The sequence below is a fragment of the Alternaria novae-zelandiae genome (genome assembly GCF_023758075.1).
Source record: "Alternaria novae-zelandiae strain BMP 2774 chromosome Unknown scaffold_5, whole genome shotgun sequence".
In the NCBI taxonomy this organism is placed as follows: domain Eukaryota; kingdom Fungi; phylum Ascomycota; class Dothideomycetes; order Pleosporales; family Pleosporaceae; genus Alternaria; species Alternaria novae-zelandiae.
In genome coordinates this window covers 1245647-1265058 of record NW_026056965.1, presented here as the reverse complement: position 1 = coordinate 1265058, position 19412 = coordinate 1245647, and the positions used below count along the sequence as shown (strand labels likewise).

At 52.9% G+C, this 19412-nt stretch overlaps 7 protein-coding genes across 7 annotated transcripts; 4 read left to right on the top strand and 3 right to left on the bottom strand.

Annotated features, from left to right (window-relative positions):
* Nucleotides 1–1035: 1035 nt before the first annotated feature.
* J4E88_003420 (uncharacterized protein) lies at nt 1036–3069 on the top strand (the record flags this gene model as incomplete). Its single annotated transcript, XM_049397073.1, has 1 exon — nt 1036–3069. One exon carries the CDS (start codon nt 1036–1038, stop codon nt 3067–3069), a length of 2034 nt encoding a protein of 677 aa, XP_049257415.1.
* Nucleotides 3070–3794: 725 nt separating this feature from the next.
* On the top strand, nt 3795–5345 carry J4E88_003419 (uncharacterized protein; the record flags this gene model as incomplete). Its single annotated transcript, XM_049397072.1, has 1 exon — nt 3795–5345. The coding sequence occupies one exon, from the start codon at nt 3795–3797 to the stop codon at nt 5343–5345; it is 1551 nt and encodes a 516-aa protein (XP_049257414.1).
* Nucleotides 5346–5657: 312 nt separating this feature from the next.
* Nucleotides 5658–7506, top strand: J4E88_003418 (uncharacterized protein; the record flags this gene model as incomplete). The annotated part of the gene is made up of 2 exons (XM_049397071.1): nt 5658–6605; nt 6661–7506. 2 exons carry the CDS (start codon nt 5658–5660, stop codon nt 7504–7506), a joined length of 1794 nt encoding a protein of 597 aa, XP_049257413.1.
* A 330-nt stretch (nt 7507–7836) lies between these two features.
* Nucleotides 7837–8625, bottom strand: J4E88_003417 (uncharacterized protein; the record flags this gene model as incomplete). Its single annotated transcript, XM_049397070.1, has 1 exon — nt 7837–8625. One exon carries the CDS (start codon nt 8623–8625, stop codon nt 7837–7839), a length of 789 nt encoding a protein of 262 aa, XP_049257412.1.
* Nucleotides 8626–12233: 3608 nt separating this feature from the next.
* Nucleotides 12234–14283, top strand: J4E88_003416 (uncharacterized protein; the record flags this gene model as incomplete). The annotated part of the gene is made up of 3 exons (XM_049397069.1): nt 12234–12375; nt 12432–13243; nt 13417–14283. The coding sequence occupies 3 exons, from the start codon at nt 12234–12236 to the stop codon at nt 14281–14283; spliced, it is 1821 nt and encodes a 606-aa protein (XP_049257411.1).
* A 109-nt stretch (nt 14284–14392) lies between these two features.
* Nucleotides 14393–16216, bottom strand: J4E88_003415 (uncharacterized protein; the record flags this gene model as incomplete). Its single annotated transcript, XM_049397068.1, has 1 exon — nt 14393–16216. The coding sequence occupies one exon, from the start codon at nt 16214–16216 to the stop codon at nt 14393–14395; it is 1824 nt and encodes a 607-aa protein (XP_049257410.1).
* A 1292-nt stretch (nt 16217–17508) lies between these two features.
* J4E88_003414 (uncharacterized protein) lies at nt 17509–19047 on the bottom strand (the record flags this gene model as incomplete). Its single annotated transcript, XM_049397067.1, has 3 exons — nt 17509–18337; nt 18393–18540; nt 18594–19047. 3 exons carry the CDS (start codon nt 19045–19047, stop codon nt 17509–17511), a joined length of 1431 nt encoding a protein of 476 aa, XP_049257409.1.
* Between the last annotated feature and the right edge of the window lie 365 nt (nt 19048–19412).

Sequence of the window (19412 nt, the reverse complement as noted above, 5' to 3'; positions counted from 1 at the left end):
AGAGACGGACGTGGAGAGGGTCGAGGGTTGATGAGGCTGCGCCCCGGTTGTCTGGGATCAGTTGCGGCAGTAAGCGATGCAGCTAACGATGACTAGCGCGGTTCCATCTGGTGTGCTGTTCGTGAGAGCTTCGCGCACAATCGTCATCCCGGGCAGTCATCCTTCCCAGAATGCTGATGAAGGTTATCGCAAGCGCTCAGAATATAGTGCAATAAGCTCAGGATGCTTATGCGACTCCGGGATTCCGACGGTCAAATAAGCGCATCGCGCCGATCTCTACGAACCTGGGAGGGGTTGCATGCGCTGTGGCTGTCACGAAGAACATGGCATCGTGCCGTCCAGTTGGAAGCATGACGAGCGAAGACTTGCTTCAGAGTCCGCTGTCGAACCCTATGTACACGGCTTAACATGATTCTTCCACGTCTACTACTTTAATGATGCTGGCGTTCAGATAGTGCCATGTTCGGCCCAGCACAGACATGCCGCAAACGTAAACAGGTCGAGTGTTTAGGTTCTGTTCTTGGCAGACCTACCCGGCGCCCATGGTTGTCCAGGTCAACCAGCGCTCGCCCGTCATCGCATCCACCGCCAACCTCTGCACCCTTCCCACCCCCCTTCACCACCGCCCACAAACGCGTCTATTCCAGACGCGCGCCTGCCTGCCCTTTCTTTATCGCGCCTTCACGAAGCGTCACAATGATCTAGCGTACCTTCCCGATCTGACGGTTCTCGAAGGGGACCAAAACGGCAGCAGCGGCAGCACGGCAGCGACGACCGACAGCCCCCAACCTACGCCCTCCACACAATCACGATCTCCACACGCCCTCCGTACGCGGCATATCTCGAGCAAATACTGAGAAATTAATGCGGAATTCCACCGTCTTGTTCAAGCTACAAAGAATCTAGTGGTACTAGACGCGCCGGGTCCCTGAAAGCCGTCAGGCGCCTTGCGTTCGACATTGAACCTCCCTCGCGACACACGGCTGTCACTGCCTGTTGCTGTCCACCCCACAATCCCCACGGCGCTCCTTCACCATGGCTTACAACGCGCTAAACAACGAGCCCAGCTCGCCCTTGACCGAGATTTCGGATTCAGATCTCTCTATTCTTTCTCGGTCGCCCTCTCCACCGCCTGAGATTAACAAATCCTTCGCTCCACGTCGCGCATACATGTCCCCATCCTCCTCGCGACGCTCATCCGCCAAGACGTCACCCGCGCCCGAAGACATGCCTTCTCCGCCCTCCAGCAACGACGACAACCCGCGTCCAGTAAAGAGGAGGAAGACGGCAGAGCCCAAGGAGCGCACGGCAGAATACCTTGACCTCTCCAGGTCCGACGTCGAACAAGACGAGCTACCACAGCTGCAGCGCTTGCTGAGCGTTTTGCACAAGAAGCGCAAGATTGTGGTTATAGCGGGTGCAGGCATTTCGGTTTCGGCTGGCATTCCCGACTTCCGATCAGCTACTGGCCTCTTCAACACGCTCAAGAAGGAGCACAAACTCAAGTCCTCCGGCAAGGACCTATTCGACGCGTCTGTTTACCAGGATGACACGTCCACGTCGACGTTCCACGACATGGTGCGCACACTGTCCCAGCACACCAAATCTGCGCAGCCCACCGCCTTCCACCATCTTCTCGCGACCCTAGCCCAAGAAGGGCGCCTCATGCGGCTTTACACCCAGAACGTCGACGGCATAGACACTTCATTACCTCCTCTAAGCACAACGGTGCCTCTGCCCAAGAAAGGACCTTGGCCCAAGACTGTCCAAGTACACGGTGGTCTGGACTATATGGTGTGCTCCAAGTGTCAGAAGGTAGAGCCTTTCGACGCCGAGCAGTTCAACGGGCCTAGCCCACCACCCTGCCCAAGCTGTGTGGAGAACGACGAGATCCGCCAAGTCGCAGACAAGCGCAGCCACGGCATTGGCCGCCTGCGTCCTCGTATGGTCCTCTACAACGAACATAATCCTGATGATGAGTCGATCGGTTCTTGTGCCTCCTATGACATGCGCATGAGGCCAGACGCTGTTATCGTGGCTGGCACCACGTTGAAGGTCCCCGGTGTGCGGCGCATCGCCCGCGAGATGTGCAACATCGTTCGCGACCGAAAGGATGGAGTCACGGTCTGGCTGAACAACGACCCGGAGCCGATGGGTAAAGATCTCGAGGACAAGTGGGACCTAGTAGTCAAAGGTCCTTGCGATGAAGTTGCGCGCCATGCCAACATGCGACGATGGGACGACCCCATGGACTATAAGACAGTCACAGAAGAGGATCTCAACAAGGTCAGGGAGAAGCAAAGAGCAGAGGTCATCATCGGAACTCCTCGAAAACCTGGTGTCCTACGCAATGCGGGCCAGCTTACACCTGGACAAAGCCCTCGCATACTGCCACTATCTTTTAACAAAGCGGAACCAGACACACCGTCTAAGAAAGGCACGAAAAGGAAGGCAGACGCCAAAGCAGACGGACAGATGGATCTGTTCGGCAAGCCCGCAACCAAAGCACCCGCAAAGAAGCCGAAAGCTCAGCCAAAGAAGGCAACGGCAGCAAGCAAGAGCAAGGCGGGCAAGAAGGAGCCTAAGAAAGAGGCTCCCGCTATCAACAACGTCTTCAAGGCTACCAAGGGCGGCGCCAAACCTACAGGCAAGCCTCTGGCCAAAGCATCTGATCCGGCCCTTACCATCATCGAGTCAAAGTTCAACGAGCAGACTCGGCTTAATCCGAAGGAGAATGCCAGCGACACGATTCACATTGAGAAGCGACGGACTCCATCGACGCCCAGGAAGCCAGCAAGACTGACCAAGATAAAGTCAGACTTTGTGTTCCAGCCTGTTTCGAGTGCAGATAGCCGCAACAACCACTCACCGAAGCGACCACCAATCGAAAGCTTCACACCTACAAAGGACCGTACACCCAGTGCTCAAATTCAGGAGGAGATGGCATACGCGCATGCGACGTCGTCTACGAGCGATTCTCGTCCTTCATCCTCGGGCAGCGCACAGCGGCACATCATTGAAAGCCCAACCGGCCCGGTACCCAAAAACATGAATCACCTTCTCTGCTAGCGAACTGCATTTCTCGGCGTTGGCGGGCTTTCTTTTCCAGGCAGACGCCGTATCTATCTGCGCGGTGCATTGCATGAGAGGCGTTTGCGGTTTTACAAATGTACAGTCGAGGTGTCAGTTGTACCAGTACTTTTCTCATTGTTGGACATGCATATCTTACCTTTTGGCTGCATGATACCCAGATGAACCCCTGGTAGAGGCAGATCGGACGCCTTGGCGTTCTTTTTCGACGCAGTGTAGTGGTTCCGATGATAGTTGAAGGCTTAGGCCTCTGTTGATATTCGTGACAAATGCGAGATATTTACTATTACCTGGTGTTGAGACAATCTATTGATCTTTGTGATAACAGTAACTTGAACGAACTATCAGTGTATACCTGCACCTTCCTCCTGCAAATGAACCTCTGTGCCCTAGAATTGCGCCTCCCTTGCGCGCCTTCTTAAGACTGGCGCCTTGGCGCCTGATTCGGCCTGTGCACGTTGGCTGACGACCATTTCTCAACCTTTCATTGTTCAAGCATCTACACCCTGGCGAAACAAAGATTCATCCTTTGTTCGAGACGGCATCGTTCTGCAGTCACCAGTCCTGCAACAAACTTATTCAATTGGAATAGTCTCGGTCGGCACCTCAAGCTTGTCAACATCTCTACGCGCTGACGTGTCTTGAGAGATCTCAATCCTACCCTTGCAGCACATTGCAGTAACACAGAGTTGGAATTATCGGTCATGGCTTCACCACTAACCGTACGAAACTTGACGCCTACCACCCTCTCGATCCAGCGTGTTGAGCGATTTGAGGACCCAAATACGCTCCAATCCAAAGCAAGCGGGTACTTCCTCGGTGCTCAAAGCACCCCATCCGCGGCACCGACTTCACCTGAACTCAGCAACCATGCACAAAGCTTCAACGATCAGGATCTTGAGACCGTCCTGCGGCCGTTCGAGTCGTATACTTTAACATTTGCAAAGTCGAAGCAGTCCAACGCATTTTCACTATCAAATCCAACCCTCCGTCTCACGATTCAGACATCCAATGGTGAACGCCATCGGATTGATACGCACCCGTCATATACTCAAAAGTCAACACAGTCGTTTACCCCACTGTCCGCGGACTCTTCAACAACTTACAAAGCCCTCTTTCACCCATCGACACCTGTTCCCCATCTCTCGATCCATGTCAACCACCTTCCAAACTACTCTTCGTGGATGGGCTCATTACCAGATGATCTACCTCTATCAGCTATAAGCATCCCTGGATCGCACAACGCACATACGCACTATCGAGCCCTCCCATCTGTTCGATGTCAGGTTCACGATGTCAAGGCACAGCTCGAGAACGGGATCAGATTCCTGGACATACGGGTACAGCCAACACACGCAACGGATGCATCAAAGAAAGACCTTTACCTAGTACACGGCGCATTCCCTGTGAGTCTGACAGGACCGAAGTACCTTGAGCCTATCCTAAAGATATGCTACAACTTTCTCTTAGCAAACCCCAGCGAGACGGTAATGGTGAGTTTGAAGCGAGAAGGTGTGGGAAGCGCGACGGACGAGCATCTTGCCCGCATCCTAGAGGAGCACTACATCACCCCCAATGCGCGCCATTGGTACACGGAGAACGCGATACCGTACTTGGGAGCTGTAAGGAGTAAGCTGGTTCTGGTACGGAGGTACAATGTAGCCCGGACTGTGGCTTCATCTTCGAGTTCAGATTGCAAGAATGGCGGACTAGACGCAACAGCCTGGCCGCACAACGCAACGCACGACGTCTTCCCGTCGCACTCTTCCGCACCAACATTCTGCCTCCAAGACTTCTGCGAAGTTCTGATACCGGATATTATACCAACGAAGATACAGCATTGCAACGACCATCTCGTGCGTTCCGCTGCTGCGGTTCATCCCATCCCTGGCATAACAACCGATGTCACGAATCCAGTACCGCCAGGACCATTGTACCTAAACTTTCTTTCCGGAAGCAACTTCTGGAAGAAATCCTGCTGGCCTGGGGCTATCGCCAAAATTGTCAACAGGGGCATGGAGGAGTGGCTTTGTGAGGGGCATCACTTGGAGGCTCCAAATACGACACCTCGCCACCCGGAGGTCGCAGATGAGAGTGCTGAGGGTGCAGTGAGGAGGGCGAAAAGCGGTGATGGAAGTACGGGTGTTGTTGTGATAGATAATGTGGGAGAGAATGGGGATTGGGAGTTGGTCAAGCTGATCGTGGGTATGAACATGGGAGTGTTGGCGAAGATGAAAGCAATGGGGGAGAGTTGATGAAAGACGGATTCGATATCACGTCACAAACTTGTACACTTGATATCCAAGATCTTGTTCGTACTTATACCCCACCTGTTGGCTCGTGAGTGCCATGTGCAAGTGATGAACGGGGAGCGTCTGTGCATCTCCGAGATGCCGACGGAACATTTTGGCGATGCGCATCATGCATTTGGCATACCATAGCCCACGACGTGCGTACCATGCATTGCTCGGCCTCAGAAACTACGGCTGTCAACAAGACAATTCGACGATAGCCGCTATCCAGCGCCAATCCAGTGCGGCAATTGTGGTGGACCGGCGCATCCAACAATGTCCCTCCTCCGACCAGCATGCGCATCACTCGCGCGGCGACTCTGCACTGCACAACCGTTATCAGAGCCAACCCTGAGGTCGCCTTTATTAGCTCTCATACAGCGACATCGATCCTCGCGACCGCAATGTCGTGCCTTCGTCTCCACGCCCCGCTATCGAGCAAGAGTTATAGACACCCCGCAGAACCCGAGCATTCCCCAATCACGCAAGCGCACAGTCAGGATAGGTCCTCTACCCGAAGGGCCAGTCAGTGAACCAACGATACATCGGATATTTGGGCGAAAGCTATCGGGTCACGATGGTAATAATGTTCTGCGGATATTACACCACCGAAGGACAGCGGGTTCGCTCGCCGACTATGGCGTTGACAATCTGGGGAAACAATACACACACGTGAGCAGGGATACGGCATTGAAGGGCCTGGAGTGGTTACGAGAAAAGTACCCAATAGATGAGGCGCGTGCGGCGGAGGAATGGGCAGAGAAGGAGGCAAACCGTATAGCCTACGAGCTGTGGCTGGCCGACCCAGAGACCGAGTCCAAATACAAGGATCCCGCTCGCACTTTCCGAGAACAAATGGAGAAGGAAGAGGCAGAGAGGATACAACAGGAAGCGGACAATCGAAAGATTGGCATACTGCATGCAGGCAAGAGTCAGTTTGAGCTGAACATCGAGGAGAAGAGGAGACAACGATTAGAGGAGATTACACGAAAAGCAGAAGAGAAGGAGCAACAAGAGAGGGAAATGGAGGAGAAACTTGCGACTGGAGAGTACGTGCGTACACCAACTGGTACGCAGCTCATGAAGCCCGGTCAAACTGCCTACGTCGACGTCTTCGGCCGCGAACAAGTCAGCCGGAGGAAAGAGGAAATGGAGAAATACAGCAAGGCCGCTCAAATAACAGATGCGAAGACGGAAGAAGAGCTACTTGCACAAACCACACTTGTAAGCACTATCTCCCCTTCGCCTTCAGCTTAACACATCACTAACTCCATCACAGGCGCAACGTCTCTACCCCATGTCCGCCTTCGTCTTCCTCACAGTCCTAATCTGCTACGGTTTCGCCCACTACTACCTGCCTCCCTCACCATCCTACCGCCTCCTCCCCGACCTCAGCCCCACAACCGCCACCATCGGCGCGCTGCTGGCCATAAACGTCGGTATAGCAGTAGCATGGCGAGTGATGCCCCTCTGGCCCATCCTAACCCGCTACTTCATGCACGTCCCCGGCTACCCGCGCGCCGTCCAAAGCGTCCTCAACGTCTTCAGCCACGTCCAGTACGAGCATCTCCTCGCCAACATGATGATGCTCTGTCTCGTCGGCCCCGCATGCTGCGACCTCGTTGGCCGTGGCACCTTCATGGGTACATACATCTCCGCTGGCGCCGTGGGTACATTGTTCTCCCTCTACTGGGCTAATCTCGGCCGCGGAAATATCACTGCTCATTCCGTCGGTGCTTCCGCAGCTATCTGGGGTATCTCCGTCCTCTACTGCCTCCTCACCGACCAAGAGAAACTTAAAATCCCTTTTGTAAAAGAGCAGGAGGTGGCGTTTTGGCCTAAGATGCTGCTAGGTGCTTTTATCGTGCTTGAGGTTTTCCAGTCGTTCAAGAAGGGTACGTCGACTGCGGATCATGCTAGTCATTATGGTGGCATGTTTGTCGGGTTTGTAACCGCGGGTTATATGCATGCGAATGGGTGGAAGGATAGGCCGCGGTTTGTGGATAGAGAGGGTGGCGTTGTTGAACAAGGGGTTCAGGAGAGGGCGGGCGTGGATGGGAAGACGGTGGATGTTGGTGCGGTTGTTAAGGACGTTAAGGAGAGTTTGACGGTCGGTGGGAAGTAGGGGTTTGGAGTGTGTGGATGGAATGTGAGTGTGGTATGTATCATTATACCTGTACAAAAAGAACTTGACACGACACGACACAACCAAGGTTCAACCATCCCTTACACGCCAGGGAATATGTAAACGGGTGGGCGTAGTGGCGGAGGCCATCTCTATGCTATCTCTCAGTTCCTACGCCTTTCGTACCCCCAGTCCAATCGGTCAGTTTCCGCTCATGCTCACCTAGAATCACACAAAACAGCAGCAGCACTACTCACCTGAACAACAAAAGTTTCAAGTTGTTTTCCAACGCTGTACAAAAGATAGCAGAGACAGCCTCCTCTAACCTTCTCAAACAGCAGGGAAAATATAAACCCCCTCCTGCAACGCCACCTGCACACTCGGCACAGGCTTAACATATTTCCTCACACTCTTCACCGCATCATCCAACAACATCGCCACCAAATTCCCAAACACAACACTCCCCTCCGCATTCAAATGCGTGTTATCATCAGCCTTGAGATTATACGTATGCGCCTTCTCCGCTCCAATCGCATTCAAATACGCCGTACTCGCCACGTTCAAATCAATAATATCCGCCCCGCTCTTACTCGCCGCTTCTTTCGTCGCAGCCACCACATCCGCGAGATTTAATTTGATCTTCCCGTCGGCGTCGTAGTTGCGTCGGCTTAGCGATGTAACGAGGATGGGTGTTGCGCCCACATCCCGTGCTTCTTTCACATACGCAACTAAATTATTCGTGAGATCTGCGGCGCTGATGTTCTTATCGGGTTTCTGGTCGTTGTGTCCAAACTGAATGGTAACGTAGGGCGTGTATTTGCTTGAGACGTTTTTTGCGGAGGATAGTACGGTGGCCCAGTCGCCGCCTTGCCGGAAGGACACGGTTGTTGCGCCGTTGTGGCCGTAGTTTGTGCCTGAAGCCCCGTTTTGGAGGGTTGTGGTAAGGAAGCCGGTGCCCCAGCCGCCGCCGCCTGCGGATTGTACGGCGGTTGTTGAGTCGCCGGCGAGGAGGAAGTAGGGTGGTTTTTGGGCGCTGGGTTTGGGTTTGGGCTTGGAAGAGGGAAGGGCGGATGCGGTGGCGAGGAGGGTGAGGTAGGTGAGGGTCGTTGGGAGATGCATCTTGATGCTATTTGGCTCTGCCGCTGTGAGATAGATTGAATGGAATCGCAAATTTCGAGCTGCTGATGGTTTGCCTGCCGGTTTCGATGAAGGATGCTCATTACTTATATACCCATGAACTGATCTCCTTCATCCCTACATCGTCTACCTTCTAGATGACAATTGATCGGAATTTTACCCCATCATTTCCTTTTCGGGGCCGATGGTCGCTGGGGTAGAGTAGATGGTCTGGGGTAGCTTGTAACGTTCGTGTTGATGCATTTCCACCAATCGGGCCCGGGGAAATCAACGGGAACGTCATCGGTGTTGTTTCGCGGAGGAAATGCGATCCCGCGAAAAACGGGAGAGAAACTGGATAAACGTATGGTTCCCGTTCGCCCGGCTTTGTGGAGTTGGAATGCGCATGTTTTGCCTGTGTATGAAGAGTTGTCGATGCTGGCTGAAATCCATGAGGCTGGGTTCGCAGGCCTGGAACGTTCTTGCCCGAGGCAGTTAGACTCGGCTGGCTACACAGCCTCGTCTTACTCAAGAGTAGGCGCAGCCTTCTTGTTCACTCCCAGGCATCTCTGTAATTGTTCCAACATCTCATTGTTCATCTGCTACCTAGGCATCTCGGATTGTAGCTCTTTATCGAAGACTATTGAAGATGCGCACCATCAAGGTATGGCTGGACAAGCTTCTGCAACTAACCTCCGAGGACAAGGGCACGATATCGAAATCAGCAGACTTATGCGCAGATTGCGCACGATGGGACTTCTCAACCGTGTTTCTTGGCAAACAATATCCTGCTTACGCGTGTGGAGTCATCAGAGACCATTCAAGACGTCCGGTCTGGGATGTCCGCTCCCTGCAAACCGTCAGACTTGCGAAGACTTGCCCGATGTGTAGTTTCTTCGTGTCTCTACTCGTTATTCGAGGCCAGATAAAGGAAGACGACATATCAGCCTCAGAAAAAGATCTGGTTGTACAATTCAACAAGGTTGCATTGAGCGATAGTCACGGGGCTGTGTTTCTAAGGGTTATCGATCGACAAGCCTCCCAAGCATCATACTCCAACACATGGCCTGATTACATCGAAGCGGCTGCTGGTCGCGAATGGATCACTGTGTTGCCAGAGCGTTTGACGCCATACTGTAACATCAAAGGGTTATCATTGTGGGTGAGAAAATGTTTGGAGGACCCGCATGACTCCCATTTCGATTGCGCGAAGAGTCGCTTCACAACAAGAACTTTGGACACGCTACGACTGATCGATGTGAAAGCAATGTGCCTGAAATCAAAGCAGTTGCCAACGAAATACGCTGCCCTAAGCTATGTCTGGGGCCCATCTCACCTTACACAACTGAAGTTGCACCAAACGGAAGTGGAAGCCATGTCAAAGCGCAATGCATTGAGGCGACGGTGGGATGAGGTACCAGCAACGATCAGAGACGCCATGGAAGTTTGTATCGGATGCGGCATTCGATATCTCTGGGTCGACGCTCTTTGTCTGATTCAGGACGCGCCAGATCTTCCACGACATCTGGACAAGATGACGGAGATTTATGATACAGCTGTCATGACAATTGTAGCAGCTTGTGCCGATTCATCGTGGACAGGCCTTAGCGGGGTGTCGATAGCACGCCCTATGTCGCAACACCGCGTGTCCATCGGAAACATAGCTCTCATGGAAGCTTTGCCACCACTGGGAGCTGAGCTGAAGAACGCACGCTGGACTCAGCGTGGCTGGACGTTCCAGGAACAAATATTCTCAAGGCGATGTCTGTTCTTCTTGGAAAATCGAGTGGTCTTTCAATGTAAAGATGGGTGGATTGACGAGAGCATCGACTGCGACTATAGTGGGCGGATTCTCAAACAAGCAATAACTTTGACTCGGATGTCTTTGCCAGCGAGCAGGGATGAGTTTGACTTCCTGTGCTTTGTGGAATGCTTCTGCAGACTTGAGCTTACGTACGATTCCGATACTCTCAAAGCGTGTACGGGCGTTATAGCGTGGCTCGAACAGAAAGGCACCCAATTCTTCTGGGCCACACCTACAGACCGTATACTGGACGGTCTTGACTTTGAGACTAAAGGACTGGAACGACGACCCGGCTATCCTAGCTGGTCCTGGCTAGGCTGGCGGCGACCGCACGCTCAAGATAAAAGTTCCCAAGAGTTCTTTTCCAGCAGAAAGCATGTGGAAATTAAGGACTTGTGCAAGATCAGCATTCTGTCACCAAACAATGATCTAAAGAGGGAGGCAGCGGACTTTGAGACACTGCAGCTGTCGGCGAATGATCTGGATAAGCTCCTCATAATGGAGGCTTCTGTCGCGGAGTTTTCAGAACTGGAAGGAGCATTATTATGTCGCGATGACTTGGAACATTCCGACATTCGGCCACACTTAGTTCACAATGACGACGAGGCAGGCAAGATTGAGCTGGTGGGTCTTACGCAAGAATTCGAGCTCATGATTACTCCAGACCCACTCTATGTGAACTGCTTAATCATTAAGACAGATGTGCGGGGTTTGTCTGAGCGGATCGGCGTGGCACGGGTCGAGCTGTCCAAGTGGCTAACCGCTGAGGCAAATGACCGGGTAGTGTATCTTATCTGAATCTTGAGGGCCGCAAGATTTTGGGCTCCAGAACATTGGCGTAAACACTATGAGGTTTAGCAAGATATCGCTTTTGGGTTGCGCACACTTTGTATGAACTAATTGCGTTCTGAGTGTGACATGAACACCTGAAAGCGACATGCATTTCTCTCAATGGTACAGGAACTTATGGACGTGAGTATGTCAGGCAGGCAGTGCCATAGGGTATCGACGCGGGTCTGCGTCCCGCTCCTGGCGAGGCGGCTCGGTTGGAGTTCTGGGACGGCATTTGGCTCCGCAGGGGTGGGATGTCAGATGCGCTATACCCGATTGAGCGTGCAGAGAACTCCCCGTGTCCCTGACTGGCACGTGGAGAACACGCAGCATTCTGGCGATGCAGCTGCGAAGGAAGGCTTTTGTGGAAGAGAATACGATACATATAGCTCTTACTATTGATTGAGCACATAGTCGCAACATCGCGACTCCACGAGGCGGACCGTTTCGTAGCTTCCGTTGCCGGTCGCGCGTGGGAACGGGCCTGACAGGCACCCCGCGTACCCTTTCCAAGGTTATTTCCACGGGGTTGGCACTACGTCCCGTTCTCATGGCATTGATCTTCATGACTAGCAATGCGCCGCCTTTTCGATTACATGTCAAGTTTTTTTTCCGGCGTATTCCCTCCGATGTTTGACACCCCTGGGGCCGCCATGTGTTGACCCGGCCTTTTGCCACGATCCATCGCTCGAAGGCGCAGGTCCTTAGCCATCCATGAGAACCCACAGTAAGACCGGCAGATGCACATGCGTCCGAATATCGATGGAAGCCAGGGGTCTACATGTACAGACCGTACCACGCATGACGATCTCTTGGCAGCGTTGCGATGAGGGCCTATAAATCGTTCCCAGGAAGGCTTCATGGTTTCTTCCGCACGCCGTCAATCCTTCAGCTTCGCAGCCAGCCGTGATCCGTACGGGTCAGCAAGCAAATTTATCTTTGTGGTAATTCTCGTTTACCTCATACGAAGTCAGACATGCTTTCATTCATCGCTCCTTCGTTCTTTGGCGCTGCGGTGTTAGCAGTGGCATCAGCCCAAACCACATACGACTATGTCATTGTTGGAGGAGGCACCACGGGCTTGGTCGTTGCGAACAGACTAAGCGAAGATCCCAAGAGTGAGTACCGAAAGGTGAAGAGGTGCTTCGAGCAATGAGCTGACAATTGTTTACAGAGGCGGTCCTGGTTATCGAAAACGGCGCTCTCGACAATGGCACCCTATCCAGCATTCCCGGCAACTCGGGCGGCCTCAACCTTGCTGCTATGTACGACATCTACAGCGCACCCGTTCCCAATCTTGGCAACCAAACTTTCCTAGTAACAGTCGGCAACGTCGTCGGCGGCGGGTCCTATGTGAACGGAATGCAGTTTGACAGAGGTGCTGATGCAGACTATGACGCGTGGGGCCAGCTCGGAAACAAAGGATGGGATTGGAAGGGGCTGAAACCATACTTCATGAAGAGCAACGACTTCGATGCGCCTTCGAAGAAGACAACCAAGGCTTTTGGTATCACCTATGATGCCAAGGCTTACGGAAATGGCCCGCTGAAGGTGTCGATACCGGACTACCAATTCCCCGATATGAAGACTATCTATCACTCCTGGGATGATGTCGACATTCCGCACCCACAGGAGGGCTTTGCAGAGCCTGTCGGTCACTACTGGTCACCGAACTCAATCAACAAGGCGACTGATATGCGTAGTACATCGCGCACTGCGTACTACGATCCCATTGTGTCGAGGAAGAACCTGAAACTTTTAACAAACGCTCATGTCGATGAGATTATGTTCTCAAAGAACAGAGTAGGCGCCTTAACCGCCACGGGCGTCAAGTATACTCCAAAAGACACCAACAAGCAAGTCGAAGCCACTGCCGCAAAAGAAGTCATTCTTGCTGCTGGTGGCGTGTTTACACCACACTTGCTCATGTACTCTGGCATTGGCCCAAAGGACGTTCTGAAAGCTGCCGGTGTCACCGTTAAGAAGGTAAGCACGTCAACCTCGAAAAATTTGAACAGGGCTGGAGCCTACATCGACGTTAGGACACCTACTTTGCAGGTTTCCATGTTGATGTAGGCTGCAGACCTGTTCAGAATTCTCCTTGTATGAGGTGTAAGGATGGTGGTGATGATCCTGAGACCTGTGCTGACATTTCCTAGGATCTCCCAGCCGTGGGTTCAAATTTCCAAGACCACATCGCCAACTACATGAACTTTGACCTTCAAAACCCGAATCCAGAGAACATGAACGCCCTCGGCACAGATTCATCCTTCAACCAAACAGCTTACGATCAGTACTTGAAGTCGCGCACCGGCCCATACTCTGTTGGCAAAGCCAACGGTCTCGTCTTCATTGCACTACAACACTTCGATTCCTCGTTCAAGAAGACTGTTGCCAAGATACGATCTCAAGTAGCTTCCAACTTCCTCCCGGGACGCTACGCAAAGGACAAGAAGCTTCTCGCCGGTTTCAAGAAGCAGCGCGACATCCTTGCGAAGCAGTTCTCCGGCACTGACGCCGCTGTAGGCGAACTTGTCATCCAGCCATGGGGTTTCTCTGGTATCGCGAACAACAAGCCCTTCTCACGAGGCACTATCACACTCAACAATACACATCCTGCCGCCTATCCGATTGTCCAATGGAACACGTTCCAGAACCCTGTTGATGCGGATGTTATGGTAGCCCTTACACGATACAACCGCGCACACTGGGCGTCCAAGGAACTTGCGCAATATAACCCTGTGGAGACAGCTCCTGGCCCTCAGTACCAAACCGATGAGGAGATCATCCAGGGCGGTGTTGCCTCGGGCTCACTACAACCCACATTCGCGCATCCCAGTGGTGGGTGCAGTATGATGCCTGAAGAGCTTGGTGGTTGTGTAAGTGATGAATTGCTGGTGTATGGAGTCAAGGGATTGAGTGTTGTGGACGCAAGTATCATTCCGATGATTCCTGCGACGCATCTACAGGCCACTATGTACGTGATTGCGGAGAAGGCGGCGGATATCATCAAGAAGAGGGCCTAGGATAAGAATAGCTGATACGTGACCGAAAATGCATTTACTCATGTCTTACAATGAGCTTTCAAACTACACTCGTCAAGAGACCCGATGTTCGACTCAGGATCGATCGTCTTTAGGGTTTGATAAAGCCCGATTTCGCTTCCGCACAGATAATCTCAACCGCCTTCTCCGCGAAAGCATAGACAGCGGTCAAGATGTTCCCTCGTGGTATAATCGGCAAAACACTAGCGTCGCAAACCCTCACATTCTTCGTTCCGTATACTCTCAGTCGTTCGTCAACAACGCCCCCTAGGTCCTCTCTCATCATCGAGCAAGTGCTAGAAGGATGGTAGTTCGTTGCCGAATTGATAGGAAGGATCCCTTTCGCATCTTCAAGCGACGTCACTGGGTGGGGAAAGCTTCGAGGCAATCGTCTTCCATTTGGTTTTGCCATAGCAGTAAAGACAGGCTTTTGGAAGAGCCTCTCAATGAGACGGAGGTGGCGAGCGAAGATCTCCACGTCAAGAGGATGCGATAGGTAGTTAAACTTGATCTCTGGCTTGAGCGAAGGATCGGAGGAGATATGACAGTTTCCGCGCGAGAATGGATGCGCCAACATGGCAACAATGGTGATGTAGTTGCCATCGACCACAGATGGCGTGTTTGGAGGCATCGATTCGAGGTCTCTGTGACGCTGTGAACGCAGCATGAAGGTCGTGGCTGTTGCTTCGCTAGGGCTCTCGACGGCCTTTTGGATGACGGAGTACTGGGCTTTGAGGCTGGGGTTGCTCTCTGCTTCCACCGAATGCTTGACCATTGCAACCAGTTCCTCCGTCTCTGAGTGAGTTTCTAGTAACTGCAGTGGCGTGAAAGCGAAACTGTACGCTCCTCCTTCAGCCAGTCGACCCGTGCGACTTTTCCCGTACTCTTCTAATGCCGCCCTTTGCACCATAGGGTCTCGTAGTCCGTCGTCACGAGTTGGAGTGTCGTCTCCAGCTTCGATGGACAGACCGCAGTTCAGATGATCCTGCAAGTTCTCGCCGACGCCTGGCAGCTCGTATAAGAGTGGGACATTCGCGGCCGCGAGGACGTCTTTGGATCCAATACCTGATCGTTCCAATAGCGCGGGAGACTCGAATACGCCTGCGCAGAGGATAATCTCTCGACCATCGATCAGATACTCCTCGCCTTCGTGTGTGAAGTGAACGCCCGTGGCATTAAGCTTCCCTTCGGCGGTCAACGCCTCGTCAAAAGCAATCTTGTCGACCTTTATGCCGGTTCTTATTGTCACATTGCCCCGTTTCAAGGCGGGCTCTAGGAATGCTTGGCCTGCGTGGCTTCGCTCGCCTTTTGATGAGTCGATCGCATTGGTGACAGTGACTGCGCCAGCATTGCTCTCGGCAAATCCTGTAGTGCCCGTCGGATGACCTAGCTCCTCAAAGGCTTCCGTCCAGCGAGATTGGAGATAGTCCATGGTACGCGGGTATGATGTCTTTATACCATCGTCAAGTTTGGGTTCGGGGTGTTCTGCCTGCCATCGGCTGTAGCAATCTCCCATGCTCTTTGCACTCCACTCTTCTTTCCCCGGATCTGATAAGAGCTCATTCGCGATACGGTCTTGCCATTCGTGATTAGGGAACACCACACTATGACTATTGATCGCACTGGTTCCCCCCACCAACTTCCCTCTCGGATGCTTCACTCTCCTGTTGTTCAGACCTGGCTCCGGCACGGAAATGTATTGCCAGTCGTACTCAGATGACATCAGTTTTGCCGATAGACCGGGCGTTTGGACTATGGCGTCGTCGCGAACATGTTCCCCGGCTTCCAGAACGAGGATTCGGCGATCGGGTAGCCGCTGCGAGAGACGTGACGCGATCAAGCATGCTGCTGATCCTGCTCCTACCAGAATGAAGTCGAAGGTCTCGGCCTCGGCGGTGTGATCTCTGCCTGGCATTGTTAGAGCAAAGACGGTGGATGTTGAGAGATGGGAAGCGTGAAGCCGCGCATGGCTATACGACCACTCCATAATATGGTTAAGCATTGCGCCCTGACCGAACAGCAGATAAGCACTACAGTATACTAGCAGAGTTAGGTAGGTGTAAATGAACATCAGGAGCCTCATGCGCGCCTGGCGCTTGTGCCATTCGTTCAAGAGGAGCCTAGGCCCCCAGACCCGCTGCTTCAGTAGTAGTACGTGCAAACTACATTAATTTACCCGTCGAATCAGGCCACTATTGGCAGTAAAAAAAGAATGCGTACTGATAGCATGCATCTAGAACTTGAACTACGTGTCTTAGATGTCGTGAGAGGAGGAGTTTGCGGGGTTAACGGTAACGGCGTGAAAATCAGGGTCCACGGCAGCACGTGGGCCGCTGCTTCCACGTGTGGGTGACAGCGGCAGGTGCAAAACTAACCACAACGTACAGCCGTGGTAGAAGATGCAAAAGCCAGACTAGATCCTAGACAGCACCATAGCATCCGCACATCAGTTGGTTGGAATACGTAAAGTACCGCCATATTCAATTGTTGTGTGTGCAGACATGGCCCCAGGGCTGTCACCATTGCCCACAGTCTGATCACGCCTGATGTACCGTGTCTCTGCCCTGCCTTCGAGTATGACGAATGCCCTCGTGCATATTGCTCCACCAAAATTGATGCGCAAGCGATATAGGTTCTGTGGACGACAGTCTATCCACCTAGGTATTATCGGCGGTCTCGGGGATACAGGCTCGAAAGAGGTGCGATACCACTGGCAATGGCAGGGAAACGCTCGAAACGAAGAAGTCGTCTTTGTTGTTGGTGCCGTTGCGTGCTAATGCGTTTGTTGACGAGCGTAGCTAGAGAGCTTGTAGGGGATGGCTGGTACGAGGTTGGACGTCACAGGCTCGACCTAGGCGCATCAGCTCGTCCAGCCAGGTTGGGTGCGCGTTGAAGTCGTGCGGTGCTGGCTCGAGCGAGGCCCACACATTGCGCACGTTGATACTTCACGGTGGAAGTATCTCTTCCCCAAGACAAGCAAAGTGATGTCTTTGGTGATGGGCGTAGGGCGCGTATTGGGTTGAGGAAGCAATTGTCGTGGCAAGGGGAGCTGCCTGGGCGCAGCGCGTTGGAAGCTATTAACGCGTTTGAGCACGGATCACATTAGATATATGTACCAACACCGATCACTGTTCGTCGCGTCCGTCAATTCTCAGACTATTCGCATCGTTCAATCTATGTAACACACAAAGAAACGCATATCGCATTCTATGTACGACCCATGGCGGCTTGATGGTATGCGCTCTTCTTTCTGATCGTCGGCCCATAGCGATAGAAGATCCACGGGATAGGCGCCATAGCCGTGGCGACGAAAGCCAACAGACTAGTTCCCCACGGTACACCCAAGCTCTCATACAACCGTTTCGAGAAGAGCGGAAATGCTGCACCAAAGAGTCGGCACAGAAGTCCATTTGCAGCAAGGGCACTTGCCCCGTATATACCATAGCAATCGGTAAGATACGCAGCAATATCCAGAAAAGCCGTCAGAAGACCGATACCCAGCGGAACCCCAGCCAGAATGGGCACGACAGCCGGTACAGACGCTGTTGCCGTCCATGCGAACCAGAAGAGCCCAATAGGTGTTAGCCATGTGAAAGCTATCTGCAGTGGGAAGCGTGCTTCAGGCTGCGGACCTAGTTTGCGCACAAAATGTGTATGGGCGCGATTTAGCAGAGGTGATAGGATTGTTGGAAGAGCCATTCCCATTGCCAGGCCTGTGTATCCAACGCTCATCTTGGCAGTTGACCAGCCTCTGTATTCCTTATAGACGATGGGATAGGCGACGAGTACGAGACACATGATTCCGTATAGGAATGCCATGTACGTTGACAAGGCCCACACGATGGGCTCGGTGAAGAGCATAACCCATGGACGAACCAGGTTATCGCGCGCGCGTTTCTTCCAGTCAACATTGGAGAGGTTGCCACCAGCTTTGATTTGCTTCGCGCGGACCAGTTGTGGGGCGTACGTTTCTGGGAGGAAGAGGAGGGCGCAGATGTAGGTTATGCCGCCGAGGATCATGGAAGTCCAATAGCCCCTTACGGTATTGTTAGACATTGTTGAGAAGTTTCGTAGGAGAGGGAGTTGCTCACCATTGCCACGAAGCGTACTGCGTAATAGGTCCGCCACAGATGGGGCCGATGACAAAACCTAAGAAACTTGCTGCGGTAAAAAGAGCGAGTGGGACAGCTCGCTCATGTGGAGCCCACATGTCAGTGAGGGAGCCTGCCGTGTTGGTAACTGCAGGATATTAGCACAGTATGGGTGCCATCTCTCTCTATTCGTTCTCGTACCTGTCGGCGCTCCCAAAAGGCCTCCCAAGAAGCGGAAGAACAACAGTGTCTCGATGTTAGGCGCTAACGCGTCTCCGATATTGGATATGACGAAGAGTCCAAACGCGACTCTGAGAATCGGGTTTCTTCCCAGCATTTCAGACAACGGTGCGAAGAAGAGAGGACCAATAGCAAATCCGAGGAGAAAGAACGACACCGCAGACGTGGACGCGAGTACCGAACATCCGTAGAAATCTGCGACTGCCTGGATCGAGGCAGCATGCACACCGGAGTAGTAGCCCATCGTTGCGGACATCAGGATCACGATAATGGACAAGGGCCATTTGCGCAGTGCCGACCAGTTGAGCGGGTTCTCATCGCCGACCAAAGCCTGTGAACTAGCTCTCTCAAGTGCAGTGCTATGAGTCGAGACATACGAGTCCGCTGAAACAGGTAGAGGTGGTTTAGACTCCATGGCGACGAGAGTGAACGAGACGATGTGCGCTGAGCATCTTCGTCACGATTTGGAACGACCAAGTAAAAAGATGCAGCGCAAACGAACCTCAGTGCTGGGGACACGGTGAACATGCGATTTCGCGCACGGACGTCGCACGTCATCGCGATGGGTGCCTATTGTCGCACAACAATAACCAGAACAAAGGAAGAGGCACAGTCATCGCCCAAAGAAGACAGACGTAGCGTTTACAGCGTGAGGGATAAGGAAGCGAGGCGTGTAGAGAGATTAGCGCATGGTTTCGTGCACATATCGGCGATTGCCCCGCACTAAAACCGCGCTAGCCCTTCCCGCGGACCCTGCCGCTGCACCTCGTTCTAACTACA